Genomic DNA, 26,772 nt, shown 5'->3' on the forward strand with positions numbered 1-26,772 from the left:
TGTTTAATTTGTTATTGGGGTCCTCTCTTTGCTTACATGTAGGGGAGTTCTTCGCGATGCCATTTGTTAATGTGATTTGGTTTAATCTGATTGGCAAACTATCCATAAATAACATGAGGCATCAACTTAAGACCATCATAACTTTAATTGAAAAATTCTCCTGGTTACCTATACTGCAAATGAAGCTTTGACAATCACTTCTTTGATTGGCGACATTGGCCTTACAAATGCATGTAGTTGATGAATCATCTTCTGCAGGATTTTTTGAAAGGATATTGGTGTTCAAAAAAGCAACAGGCAATGTCTAGTAAATCTTACCCTTACTTAAAAAGTCGGTGCATTTAAAGCTCTACGAGTGCTTTTTTCTTTCTGCTTTCCTAGACGTCTCTAGTTGCTTTCAAATAGAACCCTGTAATTACTTCCTAAATCATGTGTACGTTTAATTTTCAGACCGGCGATTCGACATGCTATTCTACTTTCTGTTCAGTTTTTTTACATGTGTTGTAGGAAACCTCATACATAATGGTGGATGGTAATTTCATAATAGCATATTAAATTCATTCGACAATATCACTTTGATTTCTGTTTTTTATCGTATGCTGTGAAGGTGATTCTACGGTAAATGCTGGATACTTCGAGTCAATGATGATGTGGCATTCTTTTATTAGTTTATTGGCAATGAGTATTATTATTTGTACCAAAATGACATTTAATTTTATTGATAATGCACTTTTATGCTTATGTCTCAATAAATGGAAATATGCGAGCACACTTGTTACATCACAACATGACATGACACATGTGTCTGCTTTAAAAGTTCTAAAAATTACAATTTAATTGCATACCTCACCTCTGAAATACTTCACTGCTTTTGACAGAAAGATTTTGGCCATTCATTCTTTGACAGAGGATCTTTGTAATGTAGAATCTCACTGACACTCCATTCCTATAATGTGATAAACTGAATCATTTAGTTCAATTTGAGTAAGCTTAGCTTCCATGGTAACTAAAATCAAAGGTTTTTAATGATGACACAAACAGTTTAGAGTATTCTCAGACTATGGCATGGAGCCACAAAACTTAAAAAATACCTTGTTTTGTTGTAAAATGGGTGATTATTAATAATGAAGTTAGAACTGAGATTTCCACAGAAGTAAGTTCTATCCTGTTAGAAACATGTCTTACTACTTTGATGAATGTGTGAAATATACTGGTATATTTTCATATTGCACTGTAAACTTTACCTGATTTTTCATACAGGATAACAGATGAAGATTCTATAATAGCTTTCCCAGGTCCTTGTAATGTGGAAATCAGGGATGCTGCTGACCTTACACAGGAAGAATTCCTTGAAAGGTTTTTTGAAAATAATTTATTCTTTTTCATAAGTAGTTACTTGCAAGATATAAAGCAAAGTTAAACAAAACACATCCACATCGGAAGAAATTTAATTTGAATGCATAGAAAGGGGAACTTTATATTTTTTTTTCAAAATTCAGAGTAAAACTGGCTAAAAGTGAAATTTTTTTTAGTTCTATAATTCAACAAAAATATTCAAAACCCTTTCTTGGTAGATAATATCTAAGATAATGACATTCAAAACTTTACATGTAAACACAGGACTTATGATGAGATATAGAAATTAAATTTAAAGTTGCTACTGTACAATTAAGACTGGTTAGTTCATTGCTCATAATCACGAAAATATTATAACAGTTTGGAACAACTGACTCCCTTACACTACATACCTTAAAGATAAATCTGAAATGTGTTGAACTTGATTAAATGATGAATAGGTTGACATTTTAAACATTTTGTAATGCATACATAAAACTCATAAATTACAGGTATGCCTTTCTTAGTCCAGTTATCATCAGAGGTGCTACAGATAACACAGCATTTCAAAAGATGTGTCAGAGAGATTATATGGTGGAACAATTTGGAACAAAGAAGATAAGACTAAGCTCTGCCAATACACATTCATATGAGAAAAGTAAGGTCTTTAAATTCAAAAATGGTAATTATTGATTATAAAATATTTATGCACTTACAGTTCATTCATATTCACAATTTCCATATTTAATACAGAAGGAGGTTTGTCCTCAATGTCATCTAACTATATCTATATAAAAGGAGTCAACTGTATAAAAATGGTTGCTGCCCAATTTATTATTTTCAATTTAACAATTAAAGATTGCCATATATTGTTCTTTAATTAATAGTTTCAAATAAGCTTAGATATAAATTTTTCTTACACACAAATGTCAACTTTATTTGCCCTCAAACATCTGTCTAATACTGATCTAGCTTTGAAAAGGGTGGAGGACCGGGATTAGTTTGAAAAACAGAACATTTTCACTATTACTCAGGAATATAGAACTACATGTAACTCAATATATTATCCAAGTCCCCCTCCCCTTGAGAAGAAAACAATCTATGCGTTATGTTGTTCCCCTTGGGATTTTTCATTGAATTCAAATATTTTGTCCACAGCTATGTGAATAATTATAATGTTTACAGGTACATATGTTATGGTCTTGATTTATTGTTTTTCTTGTGCTCAAATGTCTTTTCATACCCTTCCCTCTTTAAGAGGGAGACTCCCTCATTTTGGGTAATCCCCCTCTTTGAGAAAGTCTTCCACTTGGGAGACACAAAACTCCCTCTTTCACAAATTTCTCTCCCCTACCCCCCCCCCCCCAAAATCTCTTAGCAGAAATATTGCTCAGATTATGTTCTAAATGGCTTATTGAATTGATATAAATACAATGTTTATGTAACATAATGATCATTTAGAAACAATCACCAAATAATTAATCCTTTTGTTGTACTAAATACTCAAATTTTGATTTGAAACCCTTAGTAGATTAGCAAGATTATAATAGATTTTAAACATTTGTCATATCTTTGTACTTGTATTTCTAGCAAAATTATCCATTTTGCTGTGAAAATAGTTGTCATGCTAAATCCCCCTCTTAGAAAAGCTGAAAAGAGGGAGATCTCCCTCTTTGAGCATTCCAAAGGTTAACAGATATGCACACCTTGCAACTTGATTAAGTACAGTGTAGTTTTCATCTACTAGATGTTGTTACCTTACCCTGATTATATTTGAATGGTGAACCTCACTTTTGCATACACCATTTTTGGGTGAGGAATGGGGGTGGGGCAGTACCTGTACGAAAAAAAAAAGAAACAAAAAGAAATGAGTTTAAACGAATAGAATGTAAGTGAATTATTTCATTCTTGATTTGAAATTAAAGCATTAATCAAATAAGTTACAAAAGAAATCCTGTATTATCTGACACTTTAAGTTACAATACTTTGAAACAAGTACTATCTTTAAAAAAAAGATAGCGGACGCAGTAAAATTTATTCTTTTTACTTATAATTTTCTACATTTCATTCAGGAAATAACACATGGCATGCAATGTCTATTTTCGATAGTTTTTTCGAACTTATCAGTGTTTGGCCAGTCAGGAAACAGAATCGTGATCAGGTGACTTGGGTTTCCATGGAAAAGCGTCTTTAAGATCAAAGGGTAAAAAGCGAAACTATACCGACTGCATCAGAAAGAAGACTTTAAAAAAAGCTTTCATGTGAGCTTTTGTTCATATCACCACTGATTTTACAACTGTTGTGATGCAGTTCATTGATTCAGTTTTTGTCCTTATTTCTGCTCATTTCTACTATTTAAAATACTTTATAACATCTCATTTTGTTTCGTTTCAGCTCATTTGGTTTCTTTTTTTTTTCTTTCCGCAGTTTACAGGTACCCTTTCTGGGGCATGGGTTGTGACATTGAGTGAATTCAAAGTAAATTTAAGAGTGACTTTTTGAATCATGTTTTTACATTATGAATACACTGTTTACAGGAGATGTCACATTGAAGTACTATATTGAAAATGTTATGAAACCACAAACCCTCAAAATGCTTGGCAATGGTATGTAATAATTTGCAGTGATTAGAATTAGAATACAGTAGAAGAAGTGCAAACCACTAATTCCTAGCATCAATGCCAATGTAGAATAACATACATATTCATTTAATCAACTGGTTAAGAAATTGCTGATATGAAAACAAGAAGAAAAGTAATAGAAAGCTGGCAATTTTTTGGATAACAATTTCTACACAAATTTTCAGTCCTTTTGTTCAGTTGAATTGCTAATTATCTTTAAAGCAATAAATTGGGAGATTTTCAGGTAATTTCCTGGCAACTGATTCTTGCCCATAACAATAGCAGAATATATTTGCTAAGCAGTGGTATCTTATCTTCCAGAAACATTTTATTGGTTTGGAGATAACAACTACACAGAATGGGAACCAGTATTTAATGAATATAAACCTCCTCCTTATAGACTACCAAGGTTGACAGGGGCTTACAGTTTTGGTGTAGCAAGTAGGTCATAACAGTATTTAGTATAGCAAGTAGGTCATTAACAGTATTTGTTATAGTGAGTAAGTCATTTGCAGTTTTGTTCTAGGAAGTAGGTTTTTATAACTCTACTTGCAAGTGGTAGTATATAGTGATAGAAGTGTCCATCCATCCTTTCATTGCACAAGGTGGCGGGGCATAGCTCTTACCAGTTACTCCTCCCACACCACTGAATGGAATTGAATGAAACATTCACAGAATCTTTATTACATGTTGCACCTCCTATTTTAATATTTGATCTGAACCAGTTTTGGGGTTTCACATAGTGAATCATGGATTTAGTCATTGTTTTATATGGGGGAATGTGGGGACCCATCTCTTAACCATTATTCCTCTTATACTACTAAAAGAATTGAATGGAACTTTCCCAGAATCTTTATTACATGTTTCCATTGTGCATCTCCTATTTAAGATTTTGATCCAAATCAATTTGGGGGTTTCACATAGCAAAACATGGACTTTGTCATTTGTGAATATGTGGACAAGGGTGACACATCTCTTATCCATTACTCCACCTGTTCCATTGAATGGAATTGAAAGAAACTCACAGAATCTTTATTATATGTTCCCATTGTACAACTCCTATTTTAGAGTTTATACAAATCAAAATGGAGGTTAAAAGGTGCATAGTATCAAATGGGGTAGTGGGATATCAAGTTAGTGAGCATTGCTCAGTTTTTTAACCAAATCACATTGAAGTTGAACTCGGTTATTGGTTTGGTGATGGTGGTCAAAGGTGTGTCAACATTGGTTTACGGACAATAAATGGAAAATCAGATTCAACCCAAACTTTAAGATATTGTTACATACCAGGTTAGTGAGATCCTTATTGATTTCGGAGTAATTTGTCAAAGCTTTCCCAGACAATATCTCAAAAAGTTTACACTTGATTTACACCAAACTTTGGAATATTGTTACTTACCAGGTAAGTGAGATCCCTTTTAATTTGTGGGAAATTTTGTTTTAGGACAAGGTCACAGCCATCAAAATCTTAAACATTTTCTGGAAAAATGAAGTTTCCAGACAATAACTCCAAAAGTTTACCTCTGCTTCAAATCAAACGTTAGGATATTGTTGAATGCCAGGTAAGTGAGATGCGTATTGATTTGGGAATAATGTTGGTCAAGATTCAGGTCAATAATGCAAAAAAACTTTACATTTTTTGCATAAGGCGAAGAACTTAAGAAGTTTACATATGATTTAAACAGAACTCTGGGATTTTGTTACATACCAGATAAATAAAACACTATTGATTTTTGGGGCATTTCGTTTGCAGTAAAGATCACAGTTGTCAAAAAGCTTCATTTTTTTTTCTGTGAGGAAATTAAGTTTCTGGATGATAACTCAAAATGTTTGCATCTGATTCAAATGGGACTTTGGAATATTGTTACACACCAGGTATGTGAGAACCAAATTGATTTAACTTGTCTAAAACTTTTCCTTCTCTAAAATGGGAACACAACTTGGCTTGCACATTTTGATTTTCTTGTTTAAAACTATGCTTAGTGCCTTATTTACAGTTTTGGTGTAATAATTAAGATAGACATGAGAAGTTTTTGTATAGTTAGTATGTCATGAACATTTTTTATACCCTGCCACACGAAATTGCAAGGTATCATGTGATATCCTCCAAAATATTGCGTGTCGGTTTGTCCGTCCCTGACAGTTTCCAGATGATAACTTTAGAACAAATCAATGAATGTTTTGGAAATTTTGCATATTTGTTCAGTATTATAAAATATATGATAAATTAATTTTCAGCAAAGTAAAAAATGTAGTTTTTGTGTTAGGCATAAACTGCTTACCATCCCTTTTTTCACCATTACCTGGCAGGATATTACTTAATGTTCCATTATTTTGTGTAGGAAGTAGGTCATGAACAGTATTGTTGTTTTTAGTAGGCTGTGAACAGTTTTTGTGTAGGAAGTAGGTTATAGTGTTTTCAGTAGGTCATGAAAGCTTCTGTCTGTAATAGTCTCGGTAAACTAATATTTTGGAACTTTTTGAGATTGTGAGAAACAGAATTTCTGAAGGGACAGTAATTGGTTAACTTCCTGCTGGCCTCGAAGACAAGCAAGTTATTGATTATATCATCATTGCTAGTCAAATTGATGAGATATACCTGAGAACCAGTCTCAACCATTACAGAACTTAGCATACTTTGCCATTTACATGAAAAGCCCATGTTCGATATTTTTCTTTAACTTTTAAGATAGACATGAATGGATTAAAAAGACAACTTGTAGTTTGTTTTATAGCCATTCATCATAAATTCTGTTGGAGAATAATTGCTGACATTTAGATAAAATCTGACTTTCTCACAGACAAAAGATATTTGTTCACTGATAAAATGTTCTTGGAGTACCAGTTTTAATGGTTGCTGAGAAAACAATTCATGAAATCCATGAACTAAAAAAAATCTTTGACCTAATTATTTTTGTTTACTTAAAACCACCGAGAAATACTGGTAAGTGCCTTGACAGTAAGATATGAAAGAAAAATGGATCCTAATTTGTTTAAATTATCTGCATTTGATTCTAAGTCAAGATATTAGTTATAACTAGTTAACAATTTGCTTATTATTCAGGTGCAGGGACTGGAGTACCCTTCCATTTCCATGGTCCTGGCTTTGGTGAAGTTGTTTTTGGAAGGAAGGTCAGTAAATGTATGCAGCATTCAATATTGTGATCCATCATGGATATTTGACATTCACCTGAATGAGAATCTAATGACTAAACATGCTAAACACATGTTACCATACATCACATTTAAGCACATTCTATTGACCACAATATTTTGTCCTAGAGACTTCTTGAAAAACAAAATAAGAGATTGTAATAAAATCAGTAGATTTATTTACAAAAGACCAATATTTTTCATCTGCAAATACTCCAACAGCAAAACAGTAGTATAAAAACCTAGAGCTAATTCAAAATGGTGCAGATACCTCCACACACTGGTATAGAAAGCAGTAGTACAAAAACATAGAACTAATTCAAAATGGTGCAGATACCTTCACACACACTGGTATAGAAAGCAGTAGTACAAAAACATAGAACTAATTCAAAATGGTGCAGATACCTTCACACACACTGGTATAGAAAGCAGTAGTACAAAAACATAGAACTAATTCAAAATGGTGCAGATACCTCCACACACACTGGTATAGAAAGCAGTAGTACAAAAACATAGAACTAATTCAAAATGGTGCAGATACCTTCACACACACTGGTATAGAAAGCAGTAGTACAAAAACATAGAACTAATTCAAAATGGTGCAGATACCTCCACACACACTGGTATAGAAAGCAGTAGTACAAAAACATAGAACTAATTCAAAATGGTGCAGATACCTCCACACACACTGGTATAGAAAGCAGTAGTACAAAAACATAGAACTAATTCAAAATGGTGCAGATACCTTCACACACACTGGTATAGAAAGCAGTAGTACAAAAACATAGAACTAATTCAAAATGGTGCAGATACCTTCACACACACTGGTATAGAAAGCAGTAGTACAAAAACATAGAACTAATTCAAAATGGTGCAGATACCTCTACACACACTGGTATAGAAAGCAGTAGTACAAAAACATAGAACTAATTCAAAATGGTGCAGATACCTTCACACACACTGGTATAGAAAGCAGTAGTACAAAAACATAGAACTAATTCAAAATGATGCAGATACCTCCACACACACTGGTATAGAAAACAGTAATTTTTCAACCTGTGCCTATCAGTTTTGGAAAAATATACAAGCTTGGAAATAAGTAAAACAATTATATATCATCTAACAGATGGTTAAAAATTAGCACCTTTCTGAACAAAAGAATATGAAGAGAATGAAAAGTGAATTTCGGATTTTTTTTATTCGGCAGAAATAGAAAATTTTCACACCTTATTCGGTAAGCCCTGACTTTACTTGTCATATTGACAAAATTCAATAGCAGGATTTTGGGAATTTTAGGGGGAAAATGGGAAAATTTTCATGTTTTTGGTAATGGGGAACAGCCCTATTTCAGCTCTAAAATCACTGGGAAAAATATTTTCAATCCTAGTCCATTATGTAGCAACTTTTTTCTAGACAGCTATTGACCTTTTGTCAAGATTCAATAAATGTCTCAATTACCTCCTCAAGTAATGATTGTTTCACTAATCTCTCGTTTTCTATGTTGAAACTTTGGATTGTAACTGCTGGGCCTTGGTAATCATACTTTTTGGCTTTGATCTTGTTATCAGATTTTTCTTTATCTTTTGTACATGACAAGATATTAAAAAAATTCCCGCAAAACATTGGAAGTGATTGTACCATCATTTGAAAAAAAAAAGCCAGTTTTGAGCAATCCACCTTCAATAAAAATTCTCCTCTTTTATTCAAACACCATGCTTTCTAAGTGCCAGACTGTCGGTGTTCTTCTGATTCCTTCAGCTTTTCTGGATCTACATATATTCATCCTCTTTCATGCCATCAGTAGCTAGCTGTTAGAGATATGATACAAATTTGACCGCTGCAGGTAACTATCAAAATAAAATCAAACAGCTTCCCAAGGTTATTAACTATATTTCAAATCATTATTTCAACAATTAACAGCTCTATCCTTTTACGTGCCCATGTAACTGTTAGATATATGGAAATTGCATGTGAAGACAAAAGTCACTTTTATACTCATTTAGCAGCCTTACTGTTTTATATCCGCAGTATAAATGTAAAACTGCTTTAAGTAAATAATAACATGAATTACTGGTACAATTTCTGTGATGATTTTAGTTAACATTTTCTAATTTTTAGAGATGGTTTTTATATCCCCCAGAAAAGGCTCCATTGTTTCATCCTAACAGGACGACTTTACAGTGGCTATATGAAGATTATCCTAATTTACATCCTGATGACCGTCCTATAGAATGTACAATAAAGCAAGGGGAGGTAATTCTATTCTATAAAATGTTATGTGCAATAAAATTTGTTCAATGGTTATGATATCAATATGATGTAACTACAATAAATAGCAGCAAGTAGGACATTTTGAGTTGGTGTGCTTATTACAAAATTAGTTAAAGAAGTGAGAAAAAAATTTCCACTGCAAGAAAATACAAGGGAAGGACATTTCTTGACTTTGTTTGCTCAAGGCGAGGGAATCTCAGACACCCTTGCTCAAGATTGCAGTGCTTTGTTTTCTAGAACCCCTGTCTTAATATTTCAGTACTTTCTGAGGTTATGTAGACATAGATATTATAAAAAAATAAAGCAACCCAATAATTGTCAGTGAACCTGTGGAATATGGAGTAAAACCTGCATATATTAGTGATATCTAGACATTTAGATTAAATGCCAAGATTATTGTGACTATATTTTGATTTTGTTTTTTTAGGGGGGGGTTGGTGGAGCCGTATTATGCTCTCATTGTTAATGGTTATAACTCAGTCCCTGCCTTAAAAAAATATAGACAAGAGTTTTGAAGAATTGGTCATCAACAATGAACCAGTGGCTCCTTTTATTTTTCAGATTATTTATTTTCCTGACAGATGGTGGCATGCTACATTAAACATTGATGTCAGTGTATTTATATCAACATTTCTTGGATAAGTTATTAATTTTTAAATGCAGACTGTTTGTATCAGTAAATAAGTAGCAGTCTTTATAATAATCAAACAGGAGGTGAGTAATGCACACCAAAGCCCCATGAAATTCAATATACTATGATTTCTACTTCAGTATCAGTTACAGATCATATAATCATGCACTCTTAGTTGGTTATTCACTTGTACTTTTTAGATGAAAATTATGTGGCTTGGGTATGAATTGGCACTTTGCATGAGTTATTGTTCTTGATTTGGTTGATTTGAGTAGGAGATGAATGTATGGGTATCTAAAATATACTGATCTGTGTACAGAAAGGACTCTAGTTATGTAAAATATAGTACATGTAGACTGAAAAAAAACATTGTTTGGTGGATTTTTCTACACTAGGAATCACTCTATCATTGGCAGTGTCTGAACTTTATATGGATATGTGCTTATAATTTAATTTCAGATGTAACACACTTTATTATAGACCAAATTTGGTTTTATAACAATGACTTCATTAACTTTTTTTGCTGATTTACTTGGTATATTATGATGCATATTTTGAATTATAAAGAATGACTCTTATATTTTTTCAGTCTATTTGAAATAACCTCAATGCCCATAGTGTACACTTGAAAACAACCTGCTATGCAGGTTTTTAGTGTACACCATGTGATAGAGGTTATTTTCTCATAGACTGAAATAACAGTCATTCCTTAAATAAATAATTCACAGATTCAAATTAACCACTGAACTCATTTGTCTGGTCAATTATAATGTATATTGTCGTACTCATTTTTATAAAATAATAATATCAAAGACCATGAATGATATGATATTTTTAAGCTGAAGTCATGTCATGTGTTGTATTGTTGTTAGAATAATTCTTGCATTTCATCAAAATAGACACAAGTTGTTTATGAAACACTAAACCACATTGTTGTCATGAAGTAAAACCTGTCTTAACCAAACCCCCTTAGACATTGTTTGGTTTACCAAGGTCAAAAATACATTAAAATTGATAGACTTTCAAAATAGTCTGGTTTGGACAAGTGTCCTGTTAGGACTGGTACAGTTTTAAGATATAGCCATAATATTTGATTCTTATTTGAATAATTTTAGTACATTACATTTCCATTTAAAAAGAAGACAGGTATTCATTTAACTATTTTGTGTGAAATTTTTTATTTCTATTTAAGTGTTGATTGTTAATGCAGTGTAGTAATTTTAGACTTGTTGAATAGGAAATAAAAAGGTATTGTAAGTATTTTGCAGTGTGTTTCAACCATTTTTCAAATTATATAACCTACTTTCACTATCAGTGATCTGCATTATTAAGTATTTGGAAATTATGCCTGAGATGTATTGAATGCATTTCACAATTCTGCAAAACTTTTACCAATCGCAACTGTTTTAAAGTGTTTTAATTTGAAATCCAAATCCAAATTTTATTATTATTTTTTTATTATTATCTTATCCCTCTATCCTGACAATATAAAGGTTCAGTCCTAACAATATAAAGGCTCAGCCCTGACAATATAAAGGCTCAGTCCTGACAATATAAAGGCTCATCCTCACAATATAAAGGCTCAGTTCTAACAATTCTAGGTTGGTATCCCTCAAGTTCAACCATCTAATGGACCTGTATAGGAAAATATACTCAGACAATAATTGATGGAAATTTATTGCAACATCATCAGAATCTTATGATTAAGTACAGTTTTAATAAAGATGAACACATTAGTTGATGCTGTTGATAAAAAAAATCAAGAAGATAAAATAATAGGCTAAAAACTATGCAACGAACTATAAATGTATAAACGTTAACAATTGTGACCATTCTGGAAATTTTACAATGTTTTACTTAAATTACACTTACTGTCTGTACACTTGGTATATTTTTTGTCCTATTCCAGTTTTTGATAACCCCTAATCATGAACTACCAGGGATAATAAAGAACTTAGATGTACTTGCAGGGAATATATAAATTAATTTTTGTTTATTCTTTGTATTGAATCTCCCCTAAATCAATATACATGTATTTTCAATTCATAACTCAATAGGTAAATGTTATAGTCTATTCCAAATTTGTAAGTTGTATGACCACATTTATTTGGTGTCCAAATTCCAATCTAAATTTACAAGATGAATGAAGCTAAAACCTAGACTCACAACTTGCCCTACCTCTTCACATTTCAATTTGTGCCATCTTATCAAGCTGCACATCATGAACCATTTTATCTAGGTGTTCATTTGTTAGTCACGACTTGTTTATGGTTTGTATGTCCTAACATTTCAATATTTTGGGGGTTTTGTATTTTGTTATAACAAGGCATTATTTGAATCTTATAGTTTTTATTGAACCCCTGCATAGATGATATTTCACTTACTCTATAGAAAGAAGTTAAAAATCTAATACTAACTCATTTTCTAAAAACCATTCCAGATTCAAATGATACCTATATCAAATAGTTATTCCTCCCAGCAGTTACTTTCTTTCTCTGTTACATGTATGTTAGTATTTTTAAATAATAAACATTCTTATAAATATTGTATAATTATCTAGTGTAATGTCACTGACTGGTTAGCTGGAATTACCCAGAATGTTTGGTGGAGTAGACACTTAGATTTGTGTGAGGAACCTAAATTATCAACAGGTTCACTGTACCATTTTATATGGGATCCATAATCCACTATAACAGGTTTTTTGACACTATCAGCCCTGATTAATATTTTTTGTAGATTTCCACTGCCAAATTTATAATGGAATAAAAAAATACCAGGGTAAATTTATAGGTCAACAACTTCAATATAGTATTAAATTGAGGTAGAAATATCGGGAGCTAGTTCACAAAAAGAATATCCCACTTCAACTGGATTTAAGAGGCTGTCCATGTAAAATTCAGGCAGATCCTATAATATGGTTGGCACCTTGTAAATTTTATCTCATTTTTTGTTGCAATGTAATGTACATACCATATGTATGTCAAATAGACAAAGTTTGTTTTAAACCGACAATGGATGGTTCTGAAAATGCATGTAAAGTTCCCTATGAAAGCAACAAAATTTTGCTAAAATGAGAGTTATCTTCCTTTCTTCAATGAATTTCAATGCTTTTTAATGTAAAACATTTCCTTTTAATCATTGAAGTTCATCAAAAACCAACATTAAACTTTGAGAAAGAATTCATTTGTGATATGAAATGGGTAAATATCATTTGGAAACAAAATTTGTCATGTGCCACCCACTGCCTGGTTTTTGCTTAGACACCAAATAAATAAAAGTTCATACCTTCATGCATGTCTTCTTTTGATGCCTAACCATAGTTTTCAGTGTTCTAGGATTCCTATTTCCTGTTACCTGGGGCAAGTGAAGTTTGGGTTAGGGAAAGTTAGGTACTTAGTTACACTTTCCTGTGGCAAGTTGAAAACTTTATATGCTGTAAGGATTCGTTTTGTTAGGAAAACAGTCATTGAGTGTGGGAAAGTTGATTTTTTATGGATTCTTCCTGAGGAAACCTCAATTTCTGAAAAATCCTAGAACACTGGTGTTGGGAAATTGAAATATAATTAACAACAGCATGATCATCAGAAATAATAGAATTAACATAACCAATTAATACACGACAGGTGTTACATGTAGGAAGATGAAGTTGAATAAATTGTTATTTCTATGCTGTTATAGCTCACCTGGCCGAAGGCCATGTGAGCTATTGCCATCACTTGATGTCCATCATCGTCGTTGTCCGTTAACAATTTTTCAACAATCTCCACTGACACTACTGAGAGGAATTATATGAAACTTTGCACAGATGTTCTTTAGGGTATCTTGCACCAAAGTTGTGTTTATATTTTTGATCCATCAAAAAACATGGCCGCTGTTTTTAAAAATAGAACATAGGGGTCAGACTGTAGTTTTTTGCATATATCTCCAAAAGCGTTAGGTTAAGCCAAATTCTGACTAGACAAAAGTGTTCAGTATGATGAGATCTATCTGTGGTCAAATTTTCATTATAATTTGAGTAGCTATTAAGGAGTTACTGCCCTTTTTCCACAGTTTTTTGCTATTTTTAATGTTTCTTTCAAAAATCTTCTCTGACACTATTTGACCAACTGGAACCATACTTTGTATAAATGTCCTTGGGGTATCTTGCACAAAAGTTATGTTTAGTTTTTGATCCATCAAAAAACATGGCCACCATTACTAAAAATAGAACATAGGGGTCAGACTATTTTGATTACATATCTCCAAAACTGTTAGGTTTAGCCAAATTCTGACTTAGGGTAAAAGTGTTCAGCATGATAAGATTTATCTATGGTCAAATTTTCATTTTTATCTGTTAAGCCATGTATTGATCCTTATGCTAAGTCCTACCAAAGTCTTCTTGGGTCAAAATTATTAATAAACTTCTTGTTAAATTTATCGCCATTGAAAGACAAAATTTAATCAGGTGAGCGATTCAGGCTCCTGGGAGCCTCTTATTCAGTTTTACATTGTTAACAAAGATTTTTTTTTTTTTTTTTTTTACATAATTTATCATTTTATTTTATTTAACAATGCAAAATAGTGAAGAATCTTATCCCCCATTTAGGACTCTTGGTGCTTCCAAAGTCATGGGTAAAATTTGTGTTGATTACAGAGACTTTAAGAAAATTTGCATGGAAACATGTTTCAAGAATCACTTAAATTATGATGATAAAAATAATAAAAATTAGGACATTAAAGTCGATACCCTGCTACATTATGGTGAAAAAGGGAGATGGTGAAATGTTCAAAATGGCTTAACTTAAAAAAAAATATTTTGGATTTAGCTTAAAATTATACTTGACCTGTATTTTATGGTGCTAAACAACTGTGAAAAGTTTTTAAAGAATTCCATTGATCTGTTCTCAAGTTCTCATCTAGAAATTGTTGGGGACAGGTAGACAAAACATGCAACTTTTCTGAAGGTATTACATAATACCACATCACTTGTCGTGGCAGGGTATTAAAAACAATCAGTCATAACATAAATATTTTAGTTTATGGTATCTATATAGTGAAACCTGTCTAAACTGAACCCCCCCCCCCCCTTAAAAAGGTGTATGATTTATACTGGTTTATAAAAAGGGTTCTCTGTATCTCATACATCTGATTATACAGAACAAGTGAACCAAAACCTGCTTACTTTAACTTTGTTAGAAATCCAGAGGGAGGATACTGTCAGGTATGCTATAGTTGTTGCAGAAATCTTAAAAAATGAACCAATAAAATGGAGAACTTGCAAGTCTATTATTTTATTACTGATGAGCTTCAGTGTCTAGGTATTGTCCGTTTTATTGGTCCATTAAGATAGACTGATTAATTGTAACATTTAACGTCTTCAACATCCTAATAAATTTCTTAAAAATCTTCAAGTAGTGTAGTAGTTTATGCAGACAAGGTAAAACTTACAGTAGGATTACTTTCTTCAATGGTATTGAAAATAACTTTTTGATGCATATATACATATGATGCCTAATCTTCCTACATAATTTCATCCTGGGAGGTTCAGGAGGAGTTGTGCTTATAAAATATGTGCATAGACAGACTGGGTGATTCATATATACTCAGTACTCTAGACTTAAAAATTAGGCGACACCCTGCCACACAATGGTGAAAAAAGGAAGATGGTGAAATGTTCATAATTAGACAATAGTCCATCTACTCAGTTACATCTCAATAAATATTTTAAGTAGACACTGCAAGGAATGCTACAAACAAATTCTGGTTAAAATTAAGACAGTAGCAAAAGATAACTGTTCACATTCAACTGACAATTGGCACACAATAACATTTTAAACACAATGAACATAACCAAATTCTCATGTGAATTTTGAACACCTCTGACAATATAAAATACATATATTATGTTATACTTGCACATAACATGTGCAATGCTAATGTAATTTTATCTAAAGCACTACTCAGTTTTCAAGTAGAATATAAGCAACTTCCAAAAGAATTGATGAAGTCAATAAAAGAGAATTAAATACTGTAATATCTAATCATATTTTGTGGTTCCAATTTCAACAGAATTTCCATATTTGACTCTGTAGCACAACTGAATTCCTGCTATACCAGATAATACAATAGTTGTAGCATATGCTATTCTGTAGATTGAGGTCATACCATACAACAGCAGCATAACATTTGTAGCATATATCACTGGTACCAAGAAGTAATAAGACTTCCTGAAATAAAAAGCTTAAAGCATGAGTAATGAGTGACACTAAAAAACAAGACTAATCCATATACGGTAAAATACCATTGGACTCAGCTCTAGATCTATTCTTAACCCTTAATTTAAAAATTGTAAGTTTAAATAACCCCATTTTGAAATAAAATGCTTCACAGGGCATACAGCTTGATACAACCTTTGAACAGTTGGGGCAAGTATGGATATACTATTCAAGCTCAATACAGCCTAGAATTTTGATTGGGAATAAGATATTTGACAAAAATCCAAGTGGCCCTTTTTGACCCTCAATTCTAAAAGGTACCAGCCACAACCTCTAAAATCAATTCTAACCTTCTTTTGGGGGTATGGCTCTTTGAGGGTCAATTTCAGAGTTCAAATCCTTTTACTCAAGTTATGAAAGACATCTATGATGGTCTATGATGGTTCGACAGCCACATACCAGTATTTGACCACAAATCTCCTTGTACCTTGTTAGATGTCTTATAATAATGAGATATTTGAGTAGCAATAAAGAGATTTTTGTACTATGTTTGACTTCTCACTAAGTTTGAAGTTAATCAAATAAGGTTCTTTAGTTACATGTTGCCATGTGGAAAAAAAAAATTAAAAAAAATGTGTAAAGTATGAAGTTTATTGTACAAAGGAATCTCATATTATAGTGTGACATGTAAAAAAAAAATCCCATAAAAATATGCAGAAGTAAATTACTCCAAACAGAATAAAGAAATTCCCTAATTGCAGCTTTAACGCCTTATAACTCAAAAATGGTATGATATACATTTGTATCTGAAATCTGATTGAAAGATGCAAGCAAGAATTTTCATAAGGAATCCAATTAAGAGGAAAATTTTGAAATTGGATGAAAAATTAAAAAAAGTTCATTTTTTGATGTGTGGCCTCTTTGACTGACCCCTTACAAGTCAAAAACTGTTACAGGTATCTGAAATCTGATTGAAAAATACATGCAGGGATTTTCATAAGGAATCCAATAAAAAAAAAAAACAAACCTGTTTTGAAATCTGACCAAAAATAAAAAAGTTGATTTTTTTGGCATGACCCAATTTTGTACCATTATACAACTGAAAAATGTCTTGGTGGTCATATATAAAGTACACATAAAAGGAATTTTGTATATATTACCAATAAAAAGCATATAATATAATAATTTAGTCATTTGTGAAGTTCTTGTAACTTATCTTACCTAGCAGAGATTGGATCATCTACTATTACCATTGATGACACTGCTAATACTACTAAAACAGACATCATGGTATTGGAATAATCAGACAAAAACATAGTGTATCTAAAAAAAAAAAAAAAGAAAGAAAAGTTTATACTAAGGTTCTTGTAATAAAATTAGGTGTTTCAGAAATGAAGTGTATATCTCTTAGAAGATTAATCCTTTAACAAACCTGAAAATGGTTTTATTTGGATTAGAAATAATACTAACAATATTACTTCAATATAAAAAAAAAAGAAGTTGAACTGTTGATTTTACAGTTTTGCAGATTTTATATCGTAATAAATTCATCATGTGATGTCAGTGACTTCCCTACCAAAATAGTGAGTCTCCTGTTAGCCTATCAGAGAAACTCAATATTTATTGTCCTGCAGAATTTGATGGGAACTTGTTACCAAATCCTTCCTTCATGGTCAAATAAGTAAGTGCATGTATAATAAAGAACTGTGCTTTAAGTGCATAATATGCCCATTGCCCTTTTAACTTGTCCTAATGCTTTTAATGAATTTATATGATCAACTAGAAATACTGTAAGCCCTGTCAAACACCCCCCCCCCCCCCCCCCAAAAAAAAAAAAAAAAAAAAAAAAAAGTAAATAAAAAATGCGCTATCAAGGCTAACAAAGTTTATTGTTTTGATTTTTCATCCATCCATTTCTATCTTGTTCGAAACACACTTCTCTGGCAAGGTTACCAAGTACCTTATATATTTATTAGTCGATCATCATAACAAATGGTTCGTTTTCATCGATTTTTCAATGAATTTTCCTTTGCCGTTTCCATCTTTTTTTAGAGTAAAACTTCATACCACAGAAAGTTGAATTTGACATTGATACAAATCGGAAGGGAGAAATCAATAGACATGAACAATTCAATAAAGTTTCATAAAAGTTAGTGAAAGTGTTTTTGAGTAATTGTGCGAAGTGTTGATGACAGATAGACAGACAATGGTATACCATAATATGTCCCGCCTTAGACGGGCGTATAAAAACCACTGAGTGTAAAATGACAGTATATAACGAAAATAGGTATTGTATATATATCAAAAAACCCCATCAGGATAAAAAAGTCAGCCCAAGGCTACCCACTGGCCTTCAATGAAGGACAAGAAAACCTCATACCACAGGAAAGGCTGCAGCTGACCCAAAAACATCATCATACACAGGTATAGCCAAAGAATTGCCCCTATATACTCAAGTAACATAAAAATAAACTAAAGGTGAAAATGAAAAACAAGATATACAGGGGAATACAATGAATGTATATATTCTGCACGACACATTATTGATTTCTGAAATATGACATTAGAGTATATTAAATTCAACTAGAAATTTTGTGAGTATGCAAGTGCTCCTTCATGCACATCAATACACAAATGTCTAAACTTCCTACAAATTGTCATCAAAAGCAATAAAGCAATCTAGCAGGAGTTGCACTTACAAGGTTACAATATGTGAAACTCTTAAGTTCAATTATCTAAATAGCATGCTCCCTTCGCAGATATCAGAGTATAATTATATCCTTCATGTGCATATTCACATGATGTCTTACCTTCCTACAAAATTTCATCAAAATACATTGAAATACCATTGAACTCAGCACCATATTTAACCCCTAGTTTAAAAAATGAAATGGAATAAAAGCAGGATAAAAACTTGGACATTGTTAGATGGATAATCTCCTCTGTCAGTGAACTGACAATTTATCTAAATTAACCCAAATCTCTGCATGATGCCAAACCATCCTATACAATTTTATTAAATCTATTCTAAATTCTGTATGGTTCACTTGTTTTACTGTGAGGCAAATATATCTACCTAGGTAAATCTAGCATAGACTTCAAAACCTTGTTATGCAAGGTGGAGAGTAAAATCTTCGTTCATATACTACTTACCTTATGTTTTTAGCCCAAGATATGGAGGCTGGAATACTAAATGCAGTGGTCCACATACAGAGTATCAATAAAGAGATACTCAAGTTAAATTTTGTTAAGGAATCTTTCTGAACAGAATCTCTGGCTGAATGACATAGTCTACATACCTGCAAAATAACATGAACTTGAAGAATTGATTAGTAAGTGCTAATTAAGAAATCTTTATGCAAATTTTTATTCCAATGGTTAAAAGGTTTTTTTACATACTAAAGTGTACAATAATAATTACTTGTTCTATTAATAAAGCTAAGCATTTTCCTAAAAAATGCTGAAGACACATTTGTAAATCTTGATGGCACATTAAAATAACTAACATGCATTAAATAAAACAAACATAACAGTAGAACATTCTGATTACAAGACCAAGACCTACTTCCCATATACACACAGTTGTTTTGGCAAAGTATTCAAAGTACTGGTAGGACTACTCTAGAAACATCTTTGTGTGTGGCTGGTAGACAGATGATGACCTTACACATGAAACATTTGTCTACAAACACTTATGAAACACAATTCACTGAGCTGCTAAGCTTAATAGACTTTGTACTGATCTCCCGTAAAACATATACCGGTACATATGCATGAAGGGGAAGAAATACGGCTGAGAAGTCTTATACTTGTCCTTACAAAAGGAGGATTGGTTTTACCACGCTGATTAGGTAGAAATATCAAGAAAATTCTAACATATCAAGCGTCTTTAAACAAAAAATTGGAATTTTGAACTTGCCTGAAATTGCACTTCAATTCGTGCAAGCTTTTTGAGTTATTGTGCAAACTGTAGATTTTATGAATAAAAACTCACTAAAGAAGAATTGGAATCTTTTAATTGTTGCAGTAATATAAGAAGACAAGCATGGCAATGGATATGTCACATCTGGAGAAATCCTCAAAACAGTATTAAGAGAGAGGCAATATTGAATTAGAAGACAAGGGGATATTTTCACAGTTGGAGAAGAACAAGACGAAAAGACCTGGAAACTATTGACAAGACATGAAATGACACAAAAAGAACAGTCCAAATGGAAAAAGTCAGTAGAATCTTTAACCTCTATCTTCTGTGTTTTGAGTACAATGTCTCTTGAAACAAAAATATACAAATTCTAAGTCAAGAAGTGCATTTTTACCAAAGGCTAGAGGTTCCTTAGCATATTGGGATTTAGGGAAGGTCTGAAACCAGTTGACAGTAGTATACTTAATTAGGTCAATTGAAAATTGCAAATATAACCTCAAATCAACATTAAAAAAAAACCAGATATCTTTATGTTTTAAAAGATCCCTGAAATTATCCCACTGTAGTCCAAATTTCTCCAGATTTTCTGTGCAATGCTTTAGATATGTCATATGCCAAGTATATACAAGATATCAGACCCTTATAATTATGTAGGATAGGCAGATGGATACAATCACTGACACATACCTGCATTCACCTTAGCAAGGGAGATGGGTAATTTATTTTTCCACGTTTTAATTGTATACAATCACACCAGTACTTGTTTATATGTAAACTTACCCAGATAATGAGGACTACATATGATATTATAACTCCTATACTGCCACAAAATATACAGGATACTAAAGCCAACATCAGTACTAAATGCTTCAATTTACCAAATATAGATGTAACACTACATGGAATCCTGCAAAATTACACAGGAGTTATTACTTCACACAAAAAAGGATATTTAAAGACTTAAAAAACTGCTTTAAGGACATTACATTCTATTAAACCTGACACATATCTGACTTTCGATTGTGATTAAATATTTGACAAAATATAACCTCTTGACAAAGTATGAATGTGGTCACAAAACTTAAAAGAAGGAAATTAAGCAATTATATAGCATGGTTCAAAATACAGAAATATTTAAATACATGGTTAGATTTAGCTTATCAAAGAATCTAGAATTCAACTTCTGTTAAAATTTTTAAAAATATTTTGGGCCTTTTGGGCAACAAGGTAGACATAAAATCATCTCCAAGCTTCCCAATTAATTTAAGTTTGATGAATGAGCAGACAAACAGACAGAAAAAAAAATGAAGAAACCATTTTTTGTAGTGGTGTATAGAAAATAATTGGCATATGAAAATGAAATGAAAACACCATATGTACATAAATAAATTATAAACGTACAATACAAATTGAGTTATTCTCCTTTACATTGGTACACTCACATAAGTCAATTTCCAGTTCACCTGATCACCTTAACCTTCATCTACAGAAGCCATTTTTATAAAACATTATCATTATTACCAAGATAAGCAAGGCAATACTTCAAAAAAGCTTACCACCCAAATAAAACAGCAAATATTCTTGTCAGAACCTTCAGTCCACTGATTAATAACACACAATGGAAATTAACAATACCAAGGGATATAATGTAAAGCAGTATAGGTAGAAATTGGGAAAATATTCCTTGACTCATCAGCTCTTTACTGTCATCTTGTGGTAACCCAATGGCCTTCATCAGTTTCTCTACAAAACCTAGTCTGAAATATAAACAGAAAATTTGGTCAACAACAAAAGCAAAGGAAAAAATAACATGAAGTTGCACTAATTGTTGTACTAGGTATACACTAACTCACTATATATAGTGAAAAAGGTGGTGCAAGATGCAGTTTGATACAACCACACAGACGACAAATCCTTACAGTTGAGGCAAGTATGGACACAATTAAAGCTTGATACAGCATTGAAGTTTGATTGAGATTTGATATTTGACACAAGATAAGACTTTAACAAGAATTGTAGTGACCACTTTTTGGCACCCCTTAACTTCTCAATGGTTTTAGTTGCAACCTCCAAAATCAATCCCAACCTTCCTTTAGGTATGACACTCTTAGGTACAATTTCATAGAGAATCTCAAGTCATAATAGAGACGTCAGGAAAATGCTGATTTCTGGACCATGTATGGTCCCTTAAATTCCTACTATGGGTCAAGTCACAACCACCCAAAATCTATCCCAGTATGACCTTAATGGCATAGAATATTGTGGAACAATATTATGAGCAATCATTGACTTTTAATATAGTACAATTCCATAAAATACTTGTTTTGGCCCTTTTTGGCCCAAAAAATCCAAATTCAGTAACAACCTATATTTATTATTCTGGTAGCTTGTAAAATCTTATTAAGGTAAACCAACAAATACTTAAGAATTACTTGTACATGAAAACCAAGTGTCTATGGAAAATGACACTGCTATACCATTATATGACAACAATTACAAAAACAAAAAACCAAAAAAATGTGGTTGTATCAAATGGAAACAGGAATTCAGTTGATAATGGAGAGCAACCAAAATTGCAAACAACGAATACTCCATCTACATAAAGTATACAATATAATATTTGAAATCAATTAGTCCAGTGATAGCTGAGATTTTTATGACAATTTTTTTTTTTATATCAATCCATTTATTTGTGTACTGAAAAACAAGAAATTAATATAGGACACTCACCAATTAAAGAAGCATGGATAAACAGAATAAAAGTGATTCTAATATTCTACTTACTCCTTAAGTTGGGATATTATTACATTTTTAAGTGTAAGTGTTTGTAAGAAAGGCAAAATGGGAAAAATCAGAAACATGCATGTCAAAACCCCACCGATCTGACAATGTAATATTAATCACTCAGACACTTTCTCTATTTGAAAAGACCATTATTTAATTTCTGCATCACTGGCTTTGCACAGAAATTTTTCAATAGAATCTTACAAAAATGAGGTTTTTGACAGAGTTATCTACCCTTGAAATGTTCATTTTCAGTGCATTTTAATGAATTTGTAACTCAGTGGTCCAGCATGATATTGAAAATCACGTCTGTTTTCCTTGATTCTGATGATGCAAATAGCCAAAGTAAACAATTAAAATGATGGGTTTTTCATACCATGTTTCACCAACTGCCTGATTCTTACATGGACTGACACTTGTTTGTCTGACTGAAAAGATGATTCATGTGCTGTTATGTTTAACATAATGTCTGTAAAAGACTGCAACTAATTTTGAGTTAGCAATACACTTTTCTTTTTTATAAAAACATATCAAAATATGAATTGAATTATTTAAAGATCTATGACATAAGTTTACATACTGAAGAAGAACACGTAAAATAGCAGCTATTGGTAATATCTTAAATGGTGCTCCAAAGGCAGCTATTGCTTCTATAATATCAGGACAGGTTTTCTCTGAAACGTAGGCAATAAATGTAAAACAAGCATTCTGAGAGTATTGCAAAACAATACATATTGCCCTACTGGCTGTTTATATCACTGACCCAAATACTACCTTGGATCATCAAGTGTAAATGACAAACTGAGGTTATGACATTGATTTTGAATAGAAGATGGGATATGGACATAGACAAGAAAGATGTTCAAATCCATTTAACAGATGCAGATTTGCATACATGGACAATTAGACAGATTATATTTCAAATTCCATACCAATCTACATTGAATAATTACCCTGTCATTTGTTTTATTAACATATTGTCACATTGAAATAATGTTCACAGGTTTTCCTTAGAAAAAAGTATGTAAAAATGAAATTTTGGTATAGTGCATAAAACTGAAAGTTGGTAACTATGAAAAAAATCAGCAGCGGAACATAATATAAATCTAATCTGTAACTCGTCAAGATAGACTCACATACAAAAAATCAGCTCAATATCTGCAAACATTTAGAAAAAAAGTGCGAAAAACTTAAATTTTAATAAATTCAAGGGCCATAACTCAGTAAAAAATCAGCATAGTGGAATGAAACATTAAATTGATATCTAGCTTATCAGGGTAGACTCACATACCAAAAAATCAGCTCAATATCTGCAAGCATTTAGAAAAAAGAGTGGAGAACTTTAATTTTTTCCCGGATTGACAGACAGGTGGATGAACAGAGTGAAAATCTGTCTCCTTCTGCTTAAGCCAGTAGGGGACTAAACAAATCTGCTTAAGAGAACTACAACCACTTGAATTTAATGATAGGGTTAGGATAAAATATGAAACAAGAGGCTCCCAGGAGCCTGAATCGTTCACCTGGTTGAATTTTGCCTTTCAAGGGCAATAAATTAAACAAGTTGTCCAACAATTTTGACTCAAAAAAAAACTTTAATAGGACTTATCATAAGGATCATTTCAGTAAATGAAAGTCTAAATTTACCATAGTTTTCAAGACATTGGCTGAAAACTAAAAAAAAAACCTGTCATTTTCCCCTGTCAAGGGCAATAACTCTTCTGACAAATTTTATGCCTAAAGACTTTTGCAGTCCTAAAAATAAGGATCATTTCAGCTATTGAAAGAATTTGGCTAAACCTAACAGTTTTGGAGATATATGGGAAAAACTATTGTCTGACCCATATGTTCTATTTTTAGTAACAGTGGCCATGTTTATCGACGGATCAAAAAACCCAACTTCAATTCTATGCAGGATACCCCAAGGAACACTTATACTGAGTTTTGTTTCAATTGGTAAAATAGTGTCAAAGGAGAAGATTTTTGAAAGAAATAACATAAAAAATAGCAAAAAACTTTGAAAAGGGCAATAATTCCAACATGGCTTAATAGACTAAAATGAAAATTTGACTGCAGATAGACCTCATCATGCTGAATACTTTTACCCCTTCAGAATTTGGCTAAACCTAACCATTTTGGAGGTATATGTGAAAAACTACTGTCTGACCCCTATGTTCTATTTTAAGTAACGGTAGCCATGTTTTTCTATGGATCAAAAATCCCCACACCAGTTCTATGCAGGATATCCCAAGGAACATTCATACCAAGTTTGGTTCCAATTGGTCAAGTAGTTTCAGAGGAGAAGAGTTTTGAAAAATTGTTAACGTCGACGACGATGGATGATGAGGGATGCCAAGTGATGGCAGGTTCCAAATTTTCCTGAAATAAATATAAGGGAAAAATAAAAATGGCATGATTTCTTATCGTCTTAATGTTTCATTGTTTATTTTAAGTTATCAAAGTGAGATATTACAAAAAAAAAAAAGAAAAGGTTTACTGCCAAGCATTCAGATATCACAAACACGGATAACAATAAAAAACACAGTACATAAAACAAGACAGTTGTAATGGAAATAAATATATTCTACAAAAAGACATTAAATAAATTGTTCCCTAACAAAATTTTATTCATAAACCACCAATATTTAATTGGTGATGAGATAATAAACCAAAATATTTTAGAGTCCATAGAGACATTTAAGAAAACCAAAACAGGTTGAGTCTAAAACCTATTTCTTTTCAATTTGACATCAGTTCCTTATTCATAATCATTATGGAAACATTACAAAAGAGCTTAGCAATCAATGATGCATTGATGTTTCAAAACTGAAATTCATGTCATCATGAATTTATAAATACATCATGTTCTACTTCAAATTCATATCATTAAAAATTGAAATTTAACTATTTTTGACTTACAAAAGAATTAAACTCTGATTCAGTAAGTATTGATGGTATTTTATAAGGTAGTTAAAATATGTCTAGCATTTGTATTTGCTGCTTTTTCTTTATTACACCTTCAACCTTTAATCAGAATTAAAATCCTGAATATTTTTTTTGATAGTGATAATATCATATCATGTTTTTATCATATTTTTGAAATTTTTATTTGGCATTTTTTAGAATTTCACAGATGTATTATGTTAAAGGAACTGTAGAACTCGGATTGTTTTTTGTTTGTTTTTTTTTTTTTACTGAAGCACAAAAAAAATGTACCATACTGCAGTCATTAATCACAGTGCTAATTTACATATTGTCTGAATCAAAAACCTCCATCACCTTTTCAACAGGAAACGTATGCCAACTTTTTCTTTCATCAAAACAAACTTGTGTACTAAAACTTAAAACTATCTGCTGTGTATAAGCTAAGAAAAATGTGGCCAAACTTTTGAAGTTCACCATGATATTTTGCAGCTACTGGGCATTTTTAAACAGAAGGATGTTGTCTTGTAGAAACTGAAATAAGGAACAACTTATAACTAAGTGTAATAAGGCCTTGAGGCATAAATGCAAGAAAGAACTTGAGATATTATGAACACATCTGCATACGATGTCCAACCTACATAAAATATTTCATCAAAATCCCTTGAGTAGTTTAGGAAGATTTGCACTTCAGAGGTTTTAACATGTAAAACCCTTAAATTGGAGTATCTCACTTTTAAGTCCTCTAAAGTAATAATATATCTTCAGTCACATGTACATATGATGCCCAACCATCCTACGAAATTTCATAAATATCCTAAGCAGTTTCAGTGGAGCTAAAAGATGTAGACATATGAACAGACAGATTTCAATATAAACCCCGAACTTTATTTGCTGGGTATAACAAAAAAGAAAGCCATTAAATTTCAGTTTTTTCTTAAC

General features: G+C 32.0%; 2 protein-coding genes across 3 annotated transcripts in view; one reads left to right on the plus strand and one right to left on the minus strand.

The window, feature by feature from the left end:
- The first annotated feature begins 433 nt into the window (after positions 1-433).
- On the plus strand, positions 434-12,563 carry LOC148620270 (jmjC domain-containing protein 8-like). Its single transcript, XM_088581036.1, has 8 exons — positions 434-532; positions 1,261-1,356; positions 1,848-1,993; positions 3,873-3,941; positions 4,278-4,397; positions 7,021-7,088; positions 9,228-9,362; positions 9,942-12,563. The coding sequence occupies exons 1-8, from the start codon at positions 465-467 to the stop codon at positions 10,020-10,022; spliced, it is 783 nt and encodes a 260-aa protein (XP_088437162.1). The 5' UTR covers positions 434-464; the 3' UTR covers positions 10,023-12,563.
- The window catches only part of LOC148620271 (GPI inositol-deacylase-like), an 81,952-nt gene continuing 66,851 nt past the window's right edge, over positions 11,672-26,772 (minus strand). For both annotated transcript variants that reach the window (XM_088581025.1, XM_088581026.1), the window contains exons 22-27: positions 23,492-23,585; positions 21,684-21,884; positions 20,908-21,034; positions 19,359-19,504; positions 17,427-17,528; positions 11,672-16,217 (exon numbers count right to left, since the gene is read on the minus strand). In XM_088581025.1, the coding sequence (XP_088437151.1) occupies positions 16,028-16,217; positions 17,427-17,528; positions 19,359-19,504; positions 20,908-21,034; positions 21,684-21,884; positions 23,492-23,585 (860 nt within the window). In that variant the 3' untranslated portion in view covers positions 11,672-16,027. The remainder of the gene's footprint in view (positions 16,218-17,426; positions 17,529-19,358; positions 19,505-20,907; positions 21,035-21,683; positions 21,885-23,491; positions 23,586-26,772) is intronic.

Source organism: Perna viridis, chromosome 4 (assembly GCF_037379345.1).
Source record: "Perna viridis isolate PV_CMFRI_1.1 ecotype Kerala chromosome 4, ASM3737934v1, whole genome shotgun sequence".
Taxonomy (NCBI): domain Eukaryota; kingdom Metazoa; phylum Mollusca; class Bivalvia; order Mytilida; family Mytilidae; genus Perna; species Perna viridis.

Coding starts and splice junctions, on each gene's coding strand:
- LOC148620270 (XM_088581036.1), top strand. CDS start 465: ATGCTATTCTACTTTCTGTTCAGTTTTTTTACATGTGTTGTAGGAAAC. Junction 533..1,260: donor CTCATACATAATGGTGGATG/GTAATTTCATAA, acceptor TTTTTCATACAG/GATAACAGATGAAGATTCTA. Junction 1,357..1,847: donor CAGGAAGAATTCCTTGAAAG/GTTTTTTGAAAA, acceptor CATAAATTACAG/GTATGCCTTTCTTAGTCCAG.